The sequence below is a fragment of the Lynx canadensis genome, chromosome C1 (assembly GCF_007474595.2).
Source record: "Lynx canadensis isolate LIC74 chromosome C1, mLynCan4.pri.v2, whole genome shotgun sequence".
NCBI classification, from domain to species: domain Eukaryota; kingdom Metazoa; phylum Chordata; class Mammalia; order Carnivora; family Felidae; genus Lynx; species Lynx canadensis.
Genome location: NC_044310.1, coordinates 39640190 through 39661305, shown reverse-complemented (window position 1 = coordinate 39661305; position 21116 = coordinate 39640190). Strand labels below are relative to the sequence as shown.

At 40.3% G+C, this 21116-nt stretch overlaps 1 protein-coding gene across 3 annotated transcripts in view; it reads right to left on the bottom strand.

The window, feature by feature from the left end:
- The window catches only part of ELAVL4 (ELAV like RNA binding protein 4), a 90991-nt gene that overhangs the window by 44914 nt on the left and 24961 nt on the right, over nucleotides 1–21116 (bottom strand). For all 3 annotated transcript variants that reach the window (XM_030327549.1, XM_030327548.1, XM_030327550.1), the window contains exon 2: nucleotides 6737–6977. In XM_030327549.1, coding sequence (XP_030183409.1) covers nucleotides 6737–6977 — 241 coding nt within the window. The remainder of the gene's footprint in view (nucleotides 1–6736; nucleotides 6978–21116) is intronic.

Below are 21116 nucleotides of genomic sequence, written 5' to 3'. Positions count from 1 at the left end.
TTTCCTACGGTTATCTGAGTTTGGAAGCGGGGCAGAACCATCTAATATGGAAGGGAAGATGAAGGGGAAGATAGCCAGGGGGCAAAAGGAAACCATACCTGCTCTATAATCCTGACTCCTGCCACCCTGGGAAAAGAATTATATCCAAAGGAGCAGAATGTACCTGTATAAGTTCTAATCCTCACTGATCCATTCAGTTGCCAACCCATCCTAATTAGAAAGTATGGGAGGTCTCTGCCCCATGGGTGTGTAAGAGGCACAATAATTACATGGTTTACTGTTTGCACTTAACATTCTGACATCTTCCAGTTCCCCTTAATAAGGGAGACCCCTATTCTTCCATTTTGTAACCCTACTAGGCTGCCAAATCTTCTCCATAACTGAATATTTTCCATTCACCCCCAACAACAATCACTTTCCCTCCCCAAGTCCACAAGTCAAAATTCTTTCGTTCTTCTTTGTGGAATACAAGTAAGATGACTGCAGGGGGATGAGAAATAAAATGACAGATGCAAATCTGCCTGATTTTCCTTTGAATTCAAGAAACACGTTGCACTGTACCAAACACATTTTCAAAGTCAGCAGCAAAATGTGCTGATAAATGCTACTATTTCCTGTACCCTTCTCATCACTAGCCCTCTGATGTGCATGTAGAAAAGTTCATTTAGCTAATCAATATCTTGGGATTTTCTTGGATTATACATAATTGAGACTGGGTTTTAACTATGCTTACATTTAAGGCAGCATCCATTTTAATACAGTGCTTGCAAAATCAAGAAAAAGAAAACACAGTGAAGAGTATTTTGTGAAGAGACAAAACCTGAAGTTAAAAAAACACTCTGTTCTTCCTTGTTCAGGTAACTGGTGACCTGCTTAATCAAAAAACCACTGGTCCTTATTGTTATTTTTTTAATGTGTAGTATGCTCTTTTCCAAAACAAAAGATTTTGAACTCTAATTGTGTTTTCCCTGAACTGAAAGTTTTCATTCCCTGGGTAATATAAGCTGAGTTCATTTGTTAAGGGGAGAAGTCAGTTGAGTATTTTTAGAGAAACTGCCAAAGATAAACTATAAATTGGACAACTCACAATTAGTCAGACAGTCCTGGGTTCAAGTCCTAGCTCCTCCACTTGGAAGCCAAGACACCTTGGGCTAATTACTCAGTTGTTCCTAAGTCCAAGTTTCTTCATCTGTAAAATAACTATCTTGAGGATTACATAAAATTCCATCAATTCATCTCAGCACAATGCTTAGCACATAGTGCACAATAAACACTGGCTATTATTGTGAGTCTCCAAGAAATCCCAATTTACTATTTAAATGAGCTACTCTATTTAAAGCATTGAATACCATGCCCAAAACACACAGAAGGCACACAGAAACATACAAAAACTTCTGCTATTATATTTATTTGGCTGGGTGTTGTAAGAAAGTATGCCAAAAAACTCACCTTAGGGCTGAATTCACATTTTAGGAATGAATTAAAAGCACTTTCATATTTTAGGATTTTTCAGGGCCTTTTATTGTTTATAAAGTTATCTCAGAAGTAAAACTCACTCAAATTTCCATAGTGCCCTAGAAGTACAGTTCCTTGAAAGTATATGAGGTAACATAAAGCAGTCCACAGCCCTCACTGTCCTTTCTCTTTTTAACCCAAGAGACCATACTCCATGCAATGCCTCCTGACCTTAGAGGGCCCTAACAATCCCCCCACCCCCGCTGCTGTACCCACATGTCACCTACTGAGAGGGACACACAGGATTAATAGCATTTTCACAAATCTGAGAAAGAATAGAAGTTACCCAGTGGCACGAAATCAAAACTGAGTTGGTTCCTTTAACTGGAGATGTGATTCCAGATACAAAGGTGGTGGCAAAGCATTCATCCTGATGTCCACAGCAGTGAAGGGTCTTTTTTGCCTTGTTCTGCCTTTTCCACTGAATAACATTAATTAAGCCAAAGCCAAGTGTTATAAAGAAAAAAATGAAAAAAAAATGGGCTAGAGGTGAGGTTTAGGAAATGCTGTCTTTGTCAGGATGCAACTCTAACCAGCTTCATTTTTTGGTATGCTTAACTTCATCTGGTGATGCTGCTTCATAATAGACTACTGTGTCCTAAGAGGCATACTCTAGCTCTACTTCCTGTGTCAAAAACACAAAGGAATAACAAAGGCTTTTGTTCTTAGACTGGAATTTTAGCTCTATACCTTTGCTTTTCTTCCCTCTACCTAAATCCTAACCTCATCTTTCAAACCTCTCCCAGCAGCTCCAGCTAACAAAAACCTCACCCTTTCTCAACCATCTATAGTCCTTACAGTCTGTTCCATGCCCTGGACACTCTATATATTCAGCTTTATAACAGATAATGTTCAGTTTGGACCACTCCGTCCTCAAAACCCTCCCTTCAGAGCTCTTACCTGCCTGAACTGGGATTTAAAAAAAAACAAAAAAACAAACTACACTGTATGGGCACATGAAGAGTAATATCAAGTAAAAATTCTTTTTGATCGCTAGAATGCAAAAAATCACACGAGCTAGACAAGTAGATCAAAACTGTTTGTTTTACATGGATTCATTTCTGGGGATTTTTCTTTGTTATTTTTTTTCTCCTTTCTGTCTTCCTTTTGGAGAGCAGTGATAACGAGGTAGACAACTATTAAAATGTAATTTAGCATCCCAGTTCTGCTGGCTTTAAGACATACCCTGAGCCATCTAACTGCATCCTGCCTAAGCCATGTTTCCTCCCCTAAAATACTGAGCATCTCTAATGCAGTCTCAAAGCTTGAAAAAACAAAAGGGCAACAAAATTAAAAATGAGAAACTAATTCAATTCTTTGCAGTTCATGGGAATAATATAATTTCTACCAGGAGTTTGATGTTTTTTTGCCTGAGTTTTGAGGTTGTACAAAAGCTTGTGGGCCACACACCATGTCCCTTTCTCTCCAGCAGCAGAGTCTGCAAATGGATGAAAGAGAAAAATGAAGAACATGGCTTCCTGTGCCATCACGTGTCCACGGCTGCACACAAAAGCAAGTTGGGAGACATGTTTTCTCTCTCTGGTACCTAGATTATCCTGATAAGTGTCCTTTTAAAATTGGAAAAAGAAAATCTAATATCACTGAGAAGATAAGTAACAGAGATGTCCAAAAGCACTATAACAGAATCTTAAACCTGGCACTTTCAGTAAATTTGGTTCTACTCTGAAGGCTGAGTTGTATCCCCAGAGGATGATAAATATTGTTATCTTTGCCTCCTGTTATACACAGGAGTCTAGTTTAAAGCCATGGTGCATTAGGTAGAATCTCCAGAGGGTGGCCAGCAACTACTGCTCAGAAGATCAAAATGTTTCATTGGGTTATGGGGCCAGGGTTAGGCGGGGATCTTCGCTTAACACAGGCAGGGGCATCCTGCACATACTTCCCCATAAAATCATGCTTTTGGAATCTGGGGGTGAACCCCAGCTCCACCACCTGGCGATAATTGTTTTGCAGGGGGAAATTACTTGACCTCACAAGGTTTCAGTGTCCTCATCTAAGAAAATGGATGTTATTCTCAGGGTTAAATCAAATAAGGTATGTCTAGTGCTTAGCAAGTGCCTAGCATAAAGTATCTGATAAATGATAGCAATTATGTCCTCAGCACCAAACACTTAAGCCCATGCCCAAATTTCCTCTATGTGTTTTCAAATGGAGAATTCATTCACAACCCACAGTCAGGAGCCAACCCAGCCTACCTACAATGCTTTCAACAACAAGTCTCACTCTATTTCTCTTCCTCTGAGTGTCTCTCTTTCTCTTTTTTTTTTTAATTTTTTTTTTAACGTTTTATTTATTTTTGAGACAGGGAGAGACAGAGCATGAACAGGGGAGGGTCAGAGAGAGGGAGACACAGAATCCGAAACAGGCTCCAGGCTCCGAGCTGTCAGCACAGAGCCCAACACGGGGCTCAAACTCACAGACCGTGAGATGGTGACCTGAGCCGAAGTCGGCCGCTTAACCGACTGAGCCACCCAGGCGACCCTCTCTTTCTCTTAATTTGATAAGCTGGAACCTTCTAAGGGAATCCATTCGCTTAGGGAGTGGTTTGGGCTGGAAAATCTTAATCTTGAATTCTTATCTCTTCGCCACTTCCCACCCCCCAATCCTCCCACTAGATATTTAAACTCCTTGTAAACTTCACAGGATCGAGATGTATTGAGATCTGTAGGAGGTGTTGGAGGAAAAGGGGGGACTGGGATGTTAAAAATCAGGGCAACAAAAATACTTATGATGTCATTTACCCTGACTTCTGAACCACCGGCAGCAGCCTTTCAACTTGCCTGATGTTCCACCTCGCCTCTCCCAGCCTGTGTTATCACCTCCCACCAAATGTAGGCCTCAGAGGGTCTTCCATTAGAGTGATTCTCACTCCTTCCCCAACTCCCCACAGCCCTCTCTCCCTCCTTCTCTGACTTTTAGCGTAGTCAATTAAACCTGAACAACTGGTGGATGGAGGAAATATGCTGCATCTATGGAATGGTACAGCAGGGACCAGTTTCACTGTTAATTTAAAATGCTAGAATTAATTAGGTAGTGTAAATGAAGAATTTAATAAGCACTCTTTACAACCACAAGTTCTACTTTTATTAAACACTGCTACCAAATGAGGGCAAATATCTCTGTTCTCTTATATATTTCCTTGCCTCATTCCCAGAAGTTCCCTGCAAATAAAAAAAAATTTTTTTTGCCTGAAATTTAAAAAGTGCATAATTATAAATTTATGCCTGAATTATATTTCTGCTTTCAACCCATAAGCTTCTTCTTTAAGCTCAGATGCTACTGTCTCTGCTTGTGCTGGAGAGGGTGCTAAACAAACCAAAGTTGACAATTTTGGTTTTGTATACCAAATTAAAGGCTGTCTTCGAAGCTGTCACTCCTATTCAAATCTACTCGGTGAACTACCAAATTAGCATTCTTTCAGTAAAGGAATCTGCTTGTTTAAACATGTGTCTTTAGAAAACAAGGAACAACACCATGAATCAGTACTTTTAAAAAATCTCACTACAGTTCTAAGGGAAATCTTTTGAAAAGGTGATTAATAATATTCACTAATATAGCTGGCAGAGTCCCTATTTAGAAGGTAAGGCTACACCAAAAATACATTTTCTATACAGGAGTGGGAGGAAGAATCATATGCTTAACTGGTTTTAATTTTGTGTGAATTATCATCCTATTATATAAAGATTATTCAGGAATCTAAACATTGGCTGTCTGAGAGGACAGGCAATTCTGTTAAAGGATGGATGATACGGTGTTCTCAGATAAGATCATCAAAGCTCTGGTCCTATTTGGAGACCTTGATAAAATTTCTCTGTTCAGCCACTTTCCTTGTAACATACTACATGCCTCTGTAATAACAACATCTCCCATTTACTAAGAGACCACTATGCAATAGGCGTTACACTATCCAGTCTCTCACTTAATTCTCAAAATAAGCCCTTTGAGATAAATATTATTTTCCAATTTTATAGATGAGGAAATTAATTTTGGAGGGTCATGTGACTTTTATTTTCAACAGTTATTTTAGTTTTATGATCTTGCAAGGTACTTAATTTATACAGGAGACAAATTTACAAGTGAATTAGAAGAATTGGAGAACACATACAGCTATGTGCACACGTATACACTGGATTCTCAGACTTAAAACCAAGATGATGTATCTTCCTATTTTAATGACAGACTTTCCTTTTTCTTAATAGGCCAGTTGCTTGTCAATTAAACTGTCCAGAGAAAAGGAAACAAAAGTCAACACTCAAAAATGACAAATGCTCAGGTGGGCGGAATGATTTTAGGAATGGAGCATCAGAGATGAGCAGCTGCACTCTGTCATGACGTAGCCAGTAGATTTCTAAGAAAATATTCTCACTTCCAAAAAGATTACAGGGACACTTCACTCCAAAGAATTACAGTATCAGTGTCTGGCAAACATTAGGTCTTCAGCAAATGGCTGTTGATTAGAAAAACATCGGAAGCTAAAATGTTCAAGTATTGAAATTGTAAGGGTAGTGTGTTACTATTAAGTAAAAAGTCTCCGACTTCTCAAAGAGTATCCTCAAAACAAAACAAAACAAAACAAAACAAAACAAACAAAATACCTCAAATACAGATTTTCATTAAGCTTCTCCCTCCTACTGCAGAGTAGTTTTATTCCAGAATAATCTGCTATCCTTACAGCCTATTTCTCCCAGAGACAATGGGCAGTTGTGATCTCCATCCACAATGGCTCCCCCGCCCCATTAAAACACTGTCTCAGACACTGGACACACACAAGCCAAATGCTTGAGAGGAAAGGAATAGATAAAAACTAGCATGGAGTACAGGGAGGGTGGAGGGCAGAACTGAGAACTATAGAACAAAGGGAAAGGGTGGCTGATTGAGAATAAAAGGGGATCAAACCAAAGGGTTATTTCACAGAAAGTAAAGCTTGAGGAAGCTCCAAAATCTCATCTGCTTCCAAGTCCTACCAATCTGCAGAATGGTTTTATGTAGTGTACACACTTGCAGGAGCTTACGTCTGTGTTCCCACGCCATCCCTGAAGGCAGGATACACGATGCAGACACTCAGATGCATTAACCATTCACCGTGCGTGTGTGTGTGTGTGTGTGTGTGTGTGCGCGCGCGCATTCCTGCTAAGGTCTGCACATTCAACGGAACAGATAGCTGCTGATCCTAAGCTCAGAATATTGAAGAAGACCATACCTGTAATTTTGTCTCTCACGAGTTTGCAGGATTCTATTTCACCAATGCTCCCAAAGAGACTCCTGAATTCCTCCTGGGTCATGTTCTGGGGTAAATAGTTGACTATGAGGTTGGTTTTGCTGTCATCTGTGGCTGCCCCTGTCTGCATGGGAGAAGGACAGTTTCTATTGTTGCTGGAGGGTCCATTGCTTGTATTGGATGTCGGGCCATTTGACACCTGTGGCTCCATGGTGCTAATTATCTAAATAAAAATAAAAATAATAAAAATAAACCTCCTGAAATCTCAAAGACACAAAGTCTCTTTCAAGATTTTATTTTATTTTATTTTGTACTTTGAAAAGAAAGGGAACAAGATAAAGCAAGATGGAGCAAAAGAGACTGGGTTGTGAACACATCCAATTTAGAAGCATGTTTTTAACCAAAATGTTAAACTCCCTTTGCTATTTTTAGGCCAGCCCATAGATTTTGAACACAGACTAGAATGCAATGGGAACGCTCCCATTATTTTGTTAATGAAAAGCTAATTCCTGTTTTCATTACACAATCACTCTCAGAAATGTATACTTAAGCCACACCAAATTATAATTAAAATGTAAAGTAATAATCATGATTAAAATTATAGTTCCATTAAAGCCGAAAAACTAAATATAGAGGTCTATGCTCACAAGATCAAACACAGTACCTGTTTATTAACTATCTTATAAAGTAAAATGACATTAAATTAAGTGGGGGCCATTCCATATCGGAAGGGTTTGGATTGTCACTGATGTTTAAGCACTGATCAAACTTCAGATTTCATCAACACACACCAAGGAGCTGCTAAGTCATCTGATGATTCTTCTCCCTAGCCACTCCATTACTGTTTCTCCTGGACCTCTAATAAAATAAAGAACATAAAGGAAAAGGTCTCTCTGGGTCTCCACCTTAGGTCCAGCACAGCCTGAGGCTATCCTCTCACACTTTATTCAAAAAGGACTTTCTGTGGATTTAAATACTTAATTAAACAAAAATTTCCACAAATGTGTGAACTGTTCCAGGCAGCATGTATGGGAAAAAAGACAAATAAATCTTAGTCTCTAGCCTCAAGGAGATTACAGTCTATGGAGGACACAGACCGGCAAATGGCTCACAGTAGGACAATGGGCATGTAGTAGGGGAACAATTAGCCCTGCTTTATAGGATGTGATTGAGGAAAAGTACTGAGAAGATGAAGCAGGAATAAAGTTCTACGGGAAAAATGAATTTAAGCTCATGGAGCCTGGTTGTAAAGAGGCCCTATAAGGCATGACAAACATAGAGAATCATAAAACTGCAGAGCCAGAAGTCACTTAAGGAAATAAAATCTAGTAAAATCTAGTTCAAAACTCTCATGTTTGAGATGAATTCCAGAGACATCCAGTGAACTGTGTCATCGCAAACTGGGGCAGAGCCTGGGCCTACAGTTTTCCTGGCCCCGAATGCAGCCCACCAATCCCCCTTTTCCATTCTATCCTATCACCATCCCTTACTAGTCCTTCATGATAAGACTTCCATTGCCTCCGAAATTGATCAATTCTTTGGAAATGGAATCATCACTAGCTGTGTGACTTTGAGTAAGGGACTTCAATTCTAGGAGCCTTAGTTTTCCTCATTTGTTTTTTTTTGTTGTTGTTGTTGTTGTTTTTGTTTTAATTAAAAAAAATTTTTTTTACATTTATTTATTTTTGAGAGACAGAGACAGAGCACAAGTGGGGGAGGGGCAGAGAGAGAAGGAGACACAGAATCCGATGCGGGGCTCAAACCCACAAACCGTGAGATCATGACCTGAGCTGAAGTCAGACGCCCAAGTGACTGAGCCACCCAGGCACCCCTAGTTTTCCACCTGCCTTGCGAGGTGGTGACATGATGTACAGAAACCACCTGAATAGTAGTGGGAATGTAATTCACATTCACTGATATTTATTTGTTTTTATTTTTTAAAAAGATTATATTTTTAAGTAATCTTCATACCCAATATTGGGCTCGAACTTACAACCCCGAAATCAAGAGTTGCATGCTCTACTGACTGAGCTAGCCAGATGCTCCCATCATTGATATTTATTAAAGTCACTCTACCAATTGTCTGACATCACTTGTCTCACTTCTCACAAGAAGGCAATGAGGCATATTCTCATATTCTCCACATCTTGTAGACAAGGAAAGCAAGGCTTAGCAGATATCTGATAACTAGCAGCTTCCATTATCATCACCATTTGGCTATTGAGAGAATTTCTGGGGGATAAGCACTTTTATATCATACACATGTAGTAAAGTGTGCAAACCTTAAGGGTACAACTCAAAGAATGTTTACAAAGAGAACACAATTCGTACCTGAGTAGTCACCTTTCAGATCATGATATAGAACATGACTAGCATTCCAGAAGTCTTTCCTGTGTCCCCACCTCCATCATTCACACCTCCCGAAGGTAACTGACTTCTAATCCAGAGATTCGTTTTATCTGTTTTTGAACTTTAAATACATGGAATCACACAATATGTACCCTTTCATACATTATGTCTGGGTGTCATCCATGTTGTTAGATATAGTGATAGGTTCTTCTTCTCCACTGCTGTAGAGAATTCCACTGTATAAAAATATTGGGGGCAACTGGGTGGCTCAGTCAGTTAAACATCCCACTCTGGTTCAGGTCATGATCTCACGGTTTGTGGGTTCAAGCCCTACAAAGGCTCTGTCAGTGCAGAGCCTGCTTGGGATCCACTGTCTCCCTCTCTCTCTGCCTCTCTCTCTCTCTAAAATAAATAAACATTTAAAAAATTAGGGGCACCTGGGTGGCTCAGTCAGTTAAGCGTCTGACTTTGGCTCAGGTCATGATCTCACAGTTCGTGAGTTTGAGCCCCACGTCAGGCTCTGTGATGACAGCTCAGAGCCTGGAACCTACTTCAGATTCTGTGTCTGTCTCTCTCTGCCCCTCCCCCCCCTCAAAAATAAACATTAAAAAAATTTTTTTTAAATCACATTTTGGGGTGCCTTGGTGGCTTAGCTGGTTAAGTGTCAGGTTTTGTCTCAGGTCATGACCTCATGGTTTGTAGTTTTGAACTCCATATCGGGCTCTGTGCTGACAGCTCAGAGCCTGGAGCCTGCTTTGGATACTGTGTCTCTGTCTCCCTCTGCCCCTCCCCCACTCACACTCTGTCTCTCAAAAATAAATAAACATAAAAAAATTTTTTTTAAATCACATTTTATTTATCTCTTCTACTGTTGATAAACATTTGGTTGTTTCTAGTTTTTAACTATTTTGATAACGCTGTTATGAGCCTTATGTACTTGTCTTGTGGTTTACACACACACACACACACACACACATTTCTGTTGGGAGTATTCCTGGGAGTCTATTTTTGGGTCATAGAGTATACTTATGTTCTGCTGTAGTAGCCACTGTCAGTATCTTTTTTAAATGGCTGCACCAATTTACACTCCCACCAGCAGAATATGAAAGTTCCAGTTGCTGCACACCCTCATCAATACTCGTTGAGACTTTCTTGGTTTGGTTTTATTTTTGCTTATTTTCTCATTGAAGCAGAGTGATAAAGTAAAAAAGGAATATGTTTTTAGTCAAGGCAACAGCTGATTTAAATTGTAGTTCCACCACCTGTTAGCTATGTGCTCTCAGGCAGGTTACATCAATACTCTGAGCCTCAGTTTCCTCTTTGTAAATTGGAATAAAGCCTCTTGTGTAGGTTTATTTTCGGAAAGAATGCCTGGAGGCATAATGACTAATATTCTGCATCATGCCCTATATAGGTGTTACTTTAATTCTTTCCTCTTCTGAATGATCATAAATCGGAAATGAAACCAAAAGAAAAAAAAAAGTCTCAAGAGGAGTCAGAGAAATAAGGCAGATGGAGGAAGGTGAGGAGCTTCTAAGATTCTTTATCATTATAAGTAACTTAAGTGGCTCCCCTTATCACATCATCAGAACTTTTTTCTTGGATTCAGGTCAACTGTGGGATTCTGGAAGGCTGGTTGAGACAGCAAGGAGAAAACAAAGAGTTTCTGAGAAGAATCTTATTATTTTAAATGTTTATTTATTTGAGAGAGAAAGAGAAAGAATGGAGGAGGGGCAGACAGAGGGGGGCACAGAGGACCCAAAGCAGGCTCCAAGCAGCAAAGAGCCTGATGCAGGGCTTGAACTCACAAACCACGAGATCATGACCTGAGTCGCAATCAAGAGTTGGAATACTTAATCCACCAAGCCACCCAGGTGCCCCATCTGAAGAATCTTAAATCAAACTCTTCTCAGCACTGATAGAAACTGTACCCACACAGCCTAGTCAGCTGCTCTGTCCAGGAAACAATGAGGGAGATGCGCCCAAGGGATGTACATGCTAATGGAGATGATGTCGTAGAGCATCATCACAACTCCTGGCTGGGAGGCAGGTTTCTGCTCTGCCAAACTGTTGGGCCTCCTGGGCCTGAGCCGTGTCTCCATTTGCTGTGTCGTCTCACTGCCTCACTAAGTGTCCAGGCAACAGACACAAGGAGCACTGCCAACTTGATAAGGAACTTAAAAGCAGAATTTATCTGGTTCAGAAGGCTGGGTTGGCAGAACCACAGAGCTACCCAGCTGCTACATTTTGACTTAATGGCAAAAGTGCTAGTCCCATGATCTATAGAACACCTTCCCTGCTCTCCGTATTTGTCAAGCTACCCTTCTTTTTATTTCTTTTTATTTTTTTTAATGTGTATTTATTTTTGAGACAGAGAGAGACAGAGTGCGATTGGGGGAGGGGCAGAAAGAGAGGGAGACAGAATCTGAAGCAGGCTCCAGGCTCCTAGCTGTCAGCACAGAGCCCCGACATGGGGTTCGAATTCATGAACTGTGAGATCATGAACTGAGCCGACGTCAGACGCTTAACTGACTGAGCCACCCAGGTGCCCCTGTCAGGTTACTCTTCTTACGGCTCTCCCACAAACACCTAGAAAATATCCTGCACCGAGGCAGCCTTTTCGGCATGAATGATGGAGTATGAAGAAGAATGTAAATCATACCTAAGCATGCTGAGATTCTATGGGATCAAGACTGTTAAAGGTCACCTGACAGCCAGGTTCATCTTTTGTTCACTGGATGCTCGCCTCACAGACATGTGTGGTGAAAGCCAGCACTTGTCCATGTAAACATCTCACAGGTTTCCTTGCTCCAGAGAAGCCTAGGAAGCATCGAGTCTGCAGTAAAGCCATGTCAGTTCCCCAACCATCTTCCCCTATATCTTATGTGCATTTCCTAAATTATGCTGACTCCTGGACTGGAGCCCCATCTGTAGATCAGACAACCTTAACTGGGCTCAAACTTTTGAAAAGGATCGATGAGATGCAATATTTGGTACTGAACTACTTCAACCGACCAAACCTATAAATTAGGTCAAGTCATTCTTGGCTTATGGAGATGGAGCTCTCTTTGCTCTGCACACAAACTACAATTATCCTTTTGTGTATTCAGAAAGAACTGATGAAAATACACACAATCACACAGAGTTTGCTCAATAAAAAAGTACAATGCTAAAGCTGAGAAACACTTGCAAATGTTTAACACACATCACATAGTAAGCCCCTCACTCATCTTAATGATGCATCCCAGGATACAAGACAGGCTTAAAAAAAGGAATCACAAATGTAAAATGTCAGAATCAAATCCAACACACAAGTGAACCAAGAGGATTTTAAAACATTACTTGGAAAATAAGAGAAATTGCCAAGGTCTAAAGATATGGAACCCAAGAATATTAAACTGTAATATTTTAAGGTTATATGACATCTTTAACGAGAGGACACCTGTAATCTCAACTTGGGGAACAGACCAGAGGTAAACGTATGTTAGCAGGAAGTATATCCTCCAATAAGTGCAGAGGCTGGCTTCACAAGATCAGAAGACTTCCTTCCCCAGGCTAAAGCCTTTGATATTCTAACAGCACAATTTTCATTGCAAATAAATATATCAGTTACTCAAGTGTGACTATGTATTTTCATGAAACAGTCTGTGTGGGTCTCATGGCCAACTCTGCAGCTGACCAGGTTCCAAACCGTTTTTGCCCTCCTTCCCTCTTACGAATGGCAATTAAGAACAGAATTACAGTGAGCATCCAGGATAGAGCATTGAGGAGGTTCAGTTGACTTCAACTCTAATGGTTGTACAAAGCACTGCATTAAATCTTTTATGTTCCTGTGATATATTTTAAGAAACATTATACAGGCAGAAAATTTCAGGGATAAACTATTAGAGCAGTGCACAATAACATAGGCACTCAAATCCTGTCATTGTAAATGTCAATGATTTGAATGACTAATTATTCACACTCAACGCATTAACCTCACCCCTCCCACCACTTTTTTTTCAGAAAAATATACAACAAAAGCAAGAGGGAAGGCCTCAGACATGCAGCTGCTGGATCAGCACTCAGGGATATTTATCTCTGTGGAGGGAGGTAAGAAGCAGAGGCCAGGCTCAGCCTCATTCTTAAGGTGCTCCTGAAAAAAACAGCCCATCGTAGTGTCTCCATCGCCACAATCCTGGGTCCTTAGGCCCCATAGCCTTAATTACCTGCTCAATCCCTTCTTTTATTTTGTCCCCCCAAAGGTATCTGCTTCACTGTTTCCTGGACTTGTCAGGTCAGATGCACATAAAAAATGGGGTTTATTTCCATTATGGCTAGCTAGATCTTAGAATGCTAGATGAACAGAGATGGAGCCCCGGAGTGCCAGGCACTGTGCTGGGCCCTGAGGATACAGAGACAACAAAGACAAAGAGATAGCCCTCATTGAGTTCCTGATGGAGATGCATGAGATACCAGAGAACACGAAGGACCACAAAACCCAACCCCATAATGTTAACAATGAGGAAACCTAGGACCAGAAAGGGGAAATTACTTGCCCTGGGTGATACTGCTAGTTAGAGCAGGAAATGGGACTTAAGCCCAGGTCTACAGACTACCTCACTTGTGTACTCTTGTGACAATGCAGACATGGACATTTAGATGAGGGTTTATTTCTCCTTTTCTGGGAAGAGGGAGTAAGGTGGCCATATCATAAAAATGCCCTTGAACAGAGGTGTGGAGACATGTCTACCTCCATACTTTATTGAGTATAGCACTTTACAGTTTACAAAGAATGGTGACCTGAGCTCCATAGCTCAGAGAACACATCTGTTTTGTTTATTATAGCATCTCCTGCATGTAGAACAGCGCCTGATGATTCTAAGTTCTGGATAAAGGACTATTGAATGAATGAAAGTCCTTGCACGTTCAGTAGTTCACTAGATCCCTCAAACAACCCTGTAAAGTACAAGCCAAAAAGGTATTAATGTCATCCCATTCTTAAATATAACAAAAGAGGGCAGAACACTTACTGAGTACCCACTATATGCCAGGCATACATTTAGATATTATTTCATATACAGATTGTAAGAGGCATTTGTTCAAGCAGGAGGGCTGAATCTTTGGCTGACATGAGCCCCCTTGAGAACCTGTTGAATGCCTTTTTCCATTCTCCCCAGAAAAATGTACACACACACACACACACACACACACACACACATTTTACGTACACTAAAGGCAATCCTTTGTCTCCAGATTGAAATCCTCCAGCTGATTCTAAGAATAGCAATACAATCAAAGTGCAAAAACTTCCCTTCCTTCCCAAATCTTTCTTTTCATGTAACTTCTTGTTCTCAGAATTCATGAATTCATTAACCAAACAAATATTTATTGCCAAAGGGTCTACATGTCAGAGGAGAGAGCACGCATGTCTTATGGCCAGAAGGTCCTTTAAGTATATTAAACCGGACTATTGTAAAATTCTAAAAATGTACTTAAAGTCTCCTTTAATATTTCTTCCATTAGCTCATGGACTCCTCACAGTTCCTTCTGTCCTTCACTCTTCACAAGGCTTTCATCTGCTCACATCTGGGGAAAGACTAGAGATATAGGGCTGGTCTTCCTCTTCACAACTAAGGACAGTTATTGTCCCGGGCACCAGAGAGCCATCTTGGAGGCCCTACCGCAGCCCCCTCACCAATCCTGTCTGCCATACTGTGGCCTTACTCCAATATTTTCCATAAAAATGCAGTCCCACAATAAACTGCTTGGTCTTGCATTTACATATCTTAACCCACTTTACACTCTCAGGATTTACTTCATGAGACACATAAAGGGTTACGACTTTATGTTACAGGAACCTGTGCTATGGTAAAACGCAAGACTGACATTTGTCATCCAAGAGCCCAGTGCAGGGCCCTTGTACTCCTATCACCGCAGTTCTCAACTTCTGGTTTTCCGGAGGAGGGGTGGCCTCAAGGCTCAATCTGGGCAAAAAGACCAAGAGAAAAGAAACTAAGAAGATCACAGGAATACGGTGCTTCTTTTCCAAATACTCTCCCCTTTACTTTTAATGCCCTCTAAATGTCAGCATTCCCAGAAACTAGAAAGATGGAGTGTACTGATTGCAAACATGTCTCAGGTGTGTACATCTGAGACACACGCACACACGTATTTTATTCAATATTTTAATGAGTATTGAAAGGTGTTTTCTTTTACCATGTTGGAAGGACTTTTGAAAATTTATGTATAAAGGCTAACCCTTATGTAATAGAACAAGCGCTCCCGAGAGCATGAAGAATAATGTTTACCAAGGGCAGTCACTGAATCGAACCATTAAAGAAATAGATTTAAATTATTCATGAGAACAAAAATAAAAGTCCTAATTCTCTTTGTAGGCATTTCCCACTTAACCCTTATAAAATCCTGACACGCAGTATGTTAGACTCTGGTGGTGCAGCCCAGACTACTGCATCTCACCCGCCTTTCAAAAGCCTGAAAAACAAATCCCCAAAGTTAGAAAATTACACAGCAGGCTCTGTGTTCCTGAAGACAGATATTATTTTTAGGAATAATTCCTCACTTCTCTTCTTGCTCCTTTAAAGATACTAAAAATGTCCTTACAACCCCCAATTTCATATTTTTTAAAAGTTTTATCCATCAGCTCATAAAATCCACACTCTCCCCTCCTTCTCTTCAAGAGGCTTTAATTCACTCAAGTCCCTTCAGATTAATATTTTTTTCTAAATGCAATGCTTTCCTGGTTATGATTCAACTGGGAGGGAGACACATGTTATTAATGGGTTCCAAGAGCAGGGGCTGAGATTGATGATCTGATCACTCTAAGAAAAGGGAACTTGGGAATATACTCACCCCGCACCCCCGCGCCCCCCACCAAATTACAAGTGATGACTCACAAAAGACCCCTGGAGCAGAAGAATCTGGCTGAACACTGCACTCATGTCCCTCAAAAACATTTGTACCAAGTTTCCCTAATTCTGCTGGAAGGTAACTAGAAAACTCTAGAAAAAATATTTAATTCCAACTGGGGAAAACATGCTGACAGTTTAATAGTACCTTTGGGTAGATGCACAAATAACCTGAAAGACCTATTTACTCTAGGAAGTTATGTGGTAATAAATTCTCAGCATATCCTTAAAACAAGTGTGTTCAAGTCAACACAAGTTTATTGAATGCTATTATAGACCAAGGCATTGTTCTAGGAATACAGAAAACAAAACTAATTTGGTCCCTGCCTTTAGAGTGTTCAAGTTAGGAGGATGGAAAGGGAGGGCAGATAAACAAATAATTAACTAAAACCAGTTGTATATACCCCTTTCTTTAAGCAATTGCCTCCAGAGTTTCTCTAATGACTCTCCCTCCTTCCCAAAAAAGCACATACATGAGATATACACGGACAAGTTCTGATACTGTACTGACAGTCCTGTTTCCAGTCTAAATGCTTACGTCCTAAATAAATGACTGTTTGTAACAAGGAGGTAAGCTTAAGGCATTACTCCTTTGAAACAGCATCTTCTTCACTGGAGAGGAATACTAGGCATGCCAAAAGTATTCTCAGTGGGGGTAGTCAGGGTTTTTAAAAACTCAGCAGTCGCTGGAGAGAACAAGAGGCATTAATACTTAAAATAGCAGGGCCAGCATGGATATGAAAAGCATAATCAAAATTTAATTTCTCTTAGGCATTATTCTCAAATTCACAGAAATCCAAGTTTTTAATCTTCCTCCCCAGATACAGCACACACATTTCTCCTCCTAAATAAATACTGGCCTCCTTTATATCTTACAGTGTTTCTTTAGGGCTTTAGTTTGGGCCTAAAATGATTTCCTGGTATGCCTGTCCTGGGGCAGTCCTAGTAAAACCCCTGGGTACTTGGTTTTAGCAGACTTTTACAGCAAACCTTTCAGAGCCAAGGGATGACCCGGCCATCCAGTTCATTATAAAGATGAGGAAACCTTTCTGTCACCACCCCTTGAACCCCCAATTCAGTGCTCTTTTCCAAAATAAAGATCATCTCAAACTTTCAATAAGCCTTCTTTGTTAAAGACATATTTGAAAAGCGCAAATGTTTTCATTTCAATATAAATACAATTTCGTGGCCAAGCTCTCGCTTTCTGCAAAAATATTAGATCTAATAAAAAAATCAACAGGAGGGGCACCTGGGTGGCTCAGTCGGTTAAGCGTCTGATGTCAGCTCAGGTTATGATCTCACAGTTTGTGAGCTCAAGCCCCGGGTCAGGCTCTGTGCTGACAGCTCAGAGCCTGGAGCCTGCTTCAGATTCTGTGTGTCCTTCTCTCTCTGCCCCTCCCCCCTTCTCATTTTCTCTCTCTCCCTCTCTTAAAAATAAACAAACACTAAAAAAAAACTTCAAAAAAAAACTTAAAAAAATCAATTGGAAAACAATTCCTTTCCCATTCTACCCCTTAAGCTTCTAAACTCTGAATATTTAATGTGGACAAAATAACCAAAATGCTTCATAATTAGCTATGGGTACCTGTTGGGGCAGGAACCAGTTGTGATGGTAGACACGTCATCTTCATACAAAGAACATCAATGGATAATTTGTAAAATTGCTTCCAGAATTATCAAGTTGAGCTTCTTTTTTTTAAGTTTATTTATTTATTTTGAGAGAAACAAAGAGAGCCTGACTGTGCATGTGCTCATGTGCCTGCGCGAGTGGGGGAGGGGCAGGGAGGAAGAGAGGCAGAATCCCAAGCAGGCTCCACACTGTCCACTGGAGCCCTATTTGGGGCTTGAACTCATAAACCAACCATGAGATCATGACCTGAGCCCACCAAGAGTCAGACTCTTAACTGACTGGACCACCCAGGCACCCCAAGTTAAGCTTATCTTCTGATTAAATGCATAATCAATAGCCAGTGGCATAAATATTGTATACTTATAAAGTGCCTGGCTGGTGGCTCAGAGTGTAAGCAAACTCACCGGGATTCAGCTGAACGAAGCAATGTGTTATTCTGCATCTGTATCATGATCTGCAGCATGGGGTCACTCCTCCGCATTTGTGTTAAAGCACACTCAGATTAAATTCTTCAGAAATACAAATAAAATTTTTTTTTTATTAAAAAAGTTTTTTTTAATGTTTATTTATTTTTGAGACAGAGAGACAGAGCATGAACGGGGGAGGGGCAGAGAGAGAGGGAGACACAGAATCGGAAGCAGGCTCCAGGCTCTGAGCCATCAGCCCAGAGCCCAACGCGGGGCTCGAACTCACGGACTGCGAGATCGTGACCTGAGCTGAAGTCGGACGCTTAACCGACTGAGCCACCCAGGTGCCCCTAAAATGTTTTTTTTTTTATTGTGAAAATTTGTATTTGTTTTCTTAACAAACCTGGGTGGGAATGGGGAGGATAGTGAAGGGAAGTAGAGGGAGTCAGTATCTAGAAAATTCTATACAGGGCAACCTTCTCTTTGTTAAGAATTGTATAATGCCAATGGTTCTTCCAATTGTGCAATTCAAAGGAGAAAAGATTATTTGGGGGCATACTGAAGCTAAAGATACTAAGTGAAATAAACAGTTCTCAGCACCTCAGTGTATGTGTAAGTGGCCATGGTAAATTAGACCTGTGGACAATTCACACAGCCTCATGTTATATCTACATGTTCATTACTGAAAAAATCTTGAACATCATTCTGATAGGGCAGTTTTAAATTTGAAAATTACTTTATCACATTTGAAATTTTATTTTTCATTTCTTCCTTTTCTGAATTTCTTTCTTTCTTCCCTTCCTTCTCTCTCCTTTTTTCTTCTTTTTTTTTTTTATTTTTTTTAAATTTTTTTTTTCAACGTTTATTTATTTTTGGGACAGAGAGAGACAGAGCATGAACGGGGGAGGGGCAGAGAGAGAGGGAGACACAGAATCGGAAACAGGCTCCAGGCTCTGAGCCATCAGCCCAGAGCCCGACGCGGGGCTCGAACTCACGGACCGCGAGATCGTGACCTGGCTGAAGTCGGACGCTTTAACCGACTGCGCCACCCAGGCGCCCCTTTTCTTCTTTTTTTTAATAAGAAGGATTCATTAGAAAAAAAAGACTTTTTGACCTGATAGGGGAACTTTTTTCCTCACACTACCTCAGAGAGTTATTTGGGACTACCATTCATCCTGGACACCCCCTGGGAAGGCAGATGGGTGTGAGTAAAATGGGACTCTAGCCTAACAGCGTTCCTAAGAATGCAGACCTAGGCTGGGAGAAGTGTATCTCTGAATTATTTGTGGACAGCTTGTTCACATAGAACGTAGAAATTCAAGGTTTGCAACTGTCAAGCTTTAGGGTGCAGTGAAATAGTCTCATTCACATTGGTGGAAATGTAAACTGGCACAATCTTTCTGAACCTTATGTTCATATTCTTGGACCCAAGGATCCATTCTGAAGCTCAGAAAAGCATTGTAAAATTCTAAAGACCAAAAGCATGCATGATAAAGTATATTATGAAAAGTGTATCTTAGAAGAGTGAAAAAATAGAAACAACCTAAGGGCCCAACAAGAGGGGATGACTAAGTAAGTTACTGTACAGTTTTATGACACAGTATTCTGCAGCTGTTAAAATTATGTTTATAATGGGTTTTATAACAGAAGAAAACATGTATGATAAATGTAGAAAAAAGTGAAATAAAAATTGATTATCTTGATTACATAAACATGTACAATGTAGGAGGGAAAAGTAAAAATACTAACAATAAAGGGTGGGATTATAGGTGACTGTTACACTCGTCTCTATCTTTATTTTCCAAGTTTTTGTCTTACAATGAGAATACAGCACTTTTATAATCTGAAAGGAAGTTATTTTTAAAAATGAAAGAAAATGTCAAATCCTTCAAACCAGTTTGGAGTCACAGTATTAAAAATTATTCCATCTCCTTCCCAGAGCTGTCCTGCGGGATCTCTCCTTGGCCACACTCTGCTCCTACATTAGAGGACACATAGGAGCCCAAATGAATAAAAATCGCATTTCTTGAAACGGCCTGTGATTCAGTTTCTCCTTCACCTAAATCACTGTGTATTAGCAAGGTTACAATCTAAGTCTGCCTTATCGCCTGGCAGCAACCTTCAGGAGGACAGCAAGGAGAGAAGATGATTTATAAGAAAACCATTCCCTGGATCGGGGAGTGAAAAGTACTGATCCGTTCTAAAAGCTCCTGCTGACAAACTCTGATATTATGAACATTCTGCACTTGGACAAAAAGCTCCCACTTTTCTTAATTACATGGTCTGAGCAGGAGCCTGCTTTTAGGATCTGCCCAATCACACAACAGCCATTTATTTTCCCAACCGCAGCTGCCAAAATTTCCCTGATCTCTGTTCTGTGCTCCATCTTCAAGGACATCTTGTGAATGTATGACACTGTCAAGCAGCATTCCATGCCATGCTTTTTAAGCTTCTCTCTCTCTCTTTCCTGCATACAGAGATCTTCCTAATACATATGTATTAAAAATCTCACGAACAAAAAGCAAAGTGGAGAGGAAAAAAAATCACAAATACCATGTATCAGAATGTTTGTCTACTTTAAGACAAATACTTTATTATGACAATGAACCACTAACACTCTTTGTCCTCTGTATGATTGGTTTCCTTTAGTTTTATGGACTCTGCATCTTGTAATTCATTGTGTCTCCTCTTTGTAATACTGCTAGAAAAATGAGGGGCAAATTTGTAGCCCTCTGTGTTTAAGGAAAGAACACAGAATCTCCCTGCAAACTTTTGATTCTTGTTTTTAATGTTTGTTTTATTTTTGAGAGAGAGAGCAAGGGGCAGAAAGAGAGAGAGACAGAGGATCTAAAGCGGGCTCTGTGCTGACAGCAGAGACCCTAATGTGGGGCTTGAACTCATGAACCATGAGATCATGACCTGAGCTGAAGTCGGCTGCTTAACTGACTGAGCCACTCAGGGGCCCCTTGATTCTTTTTCAACACAAACTTAACCTCTGAATTTATCTTGGTTTTTTTTTTTTATTCTCTTAATTTTCCTTCACCTCAATTTCCTCATTGTTCTATTTT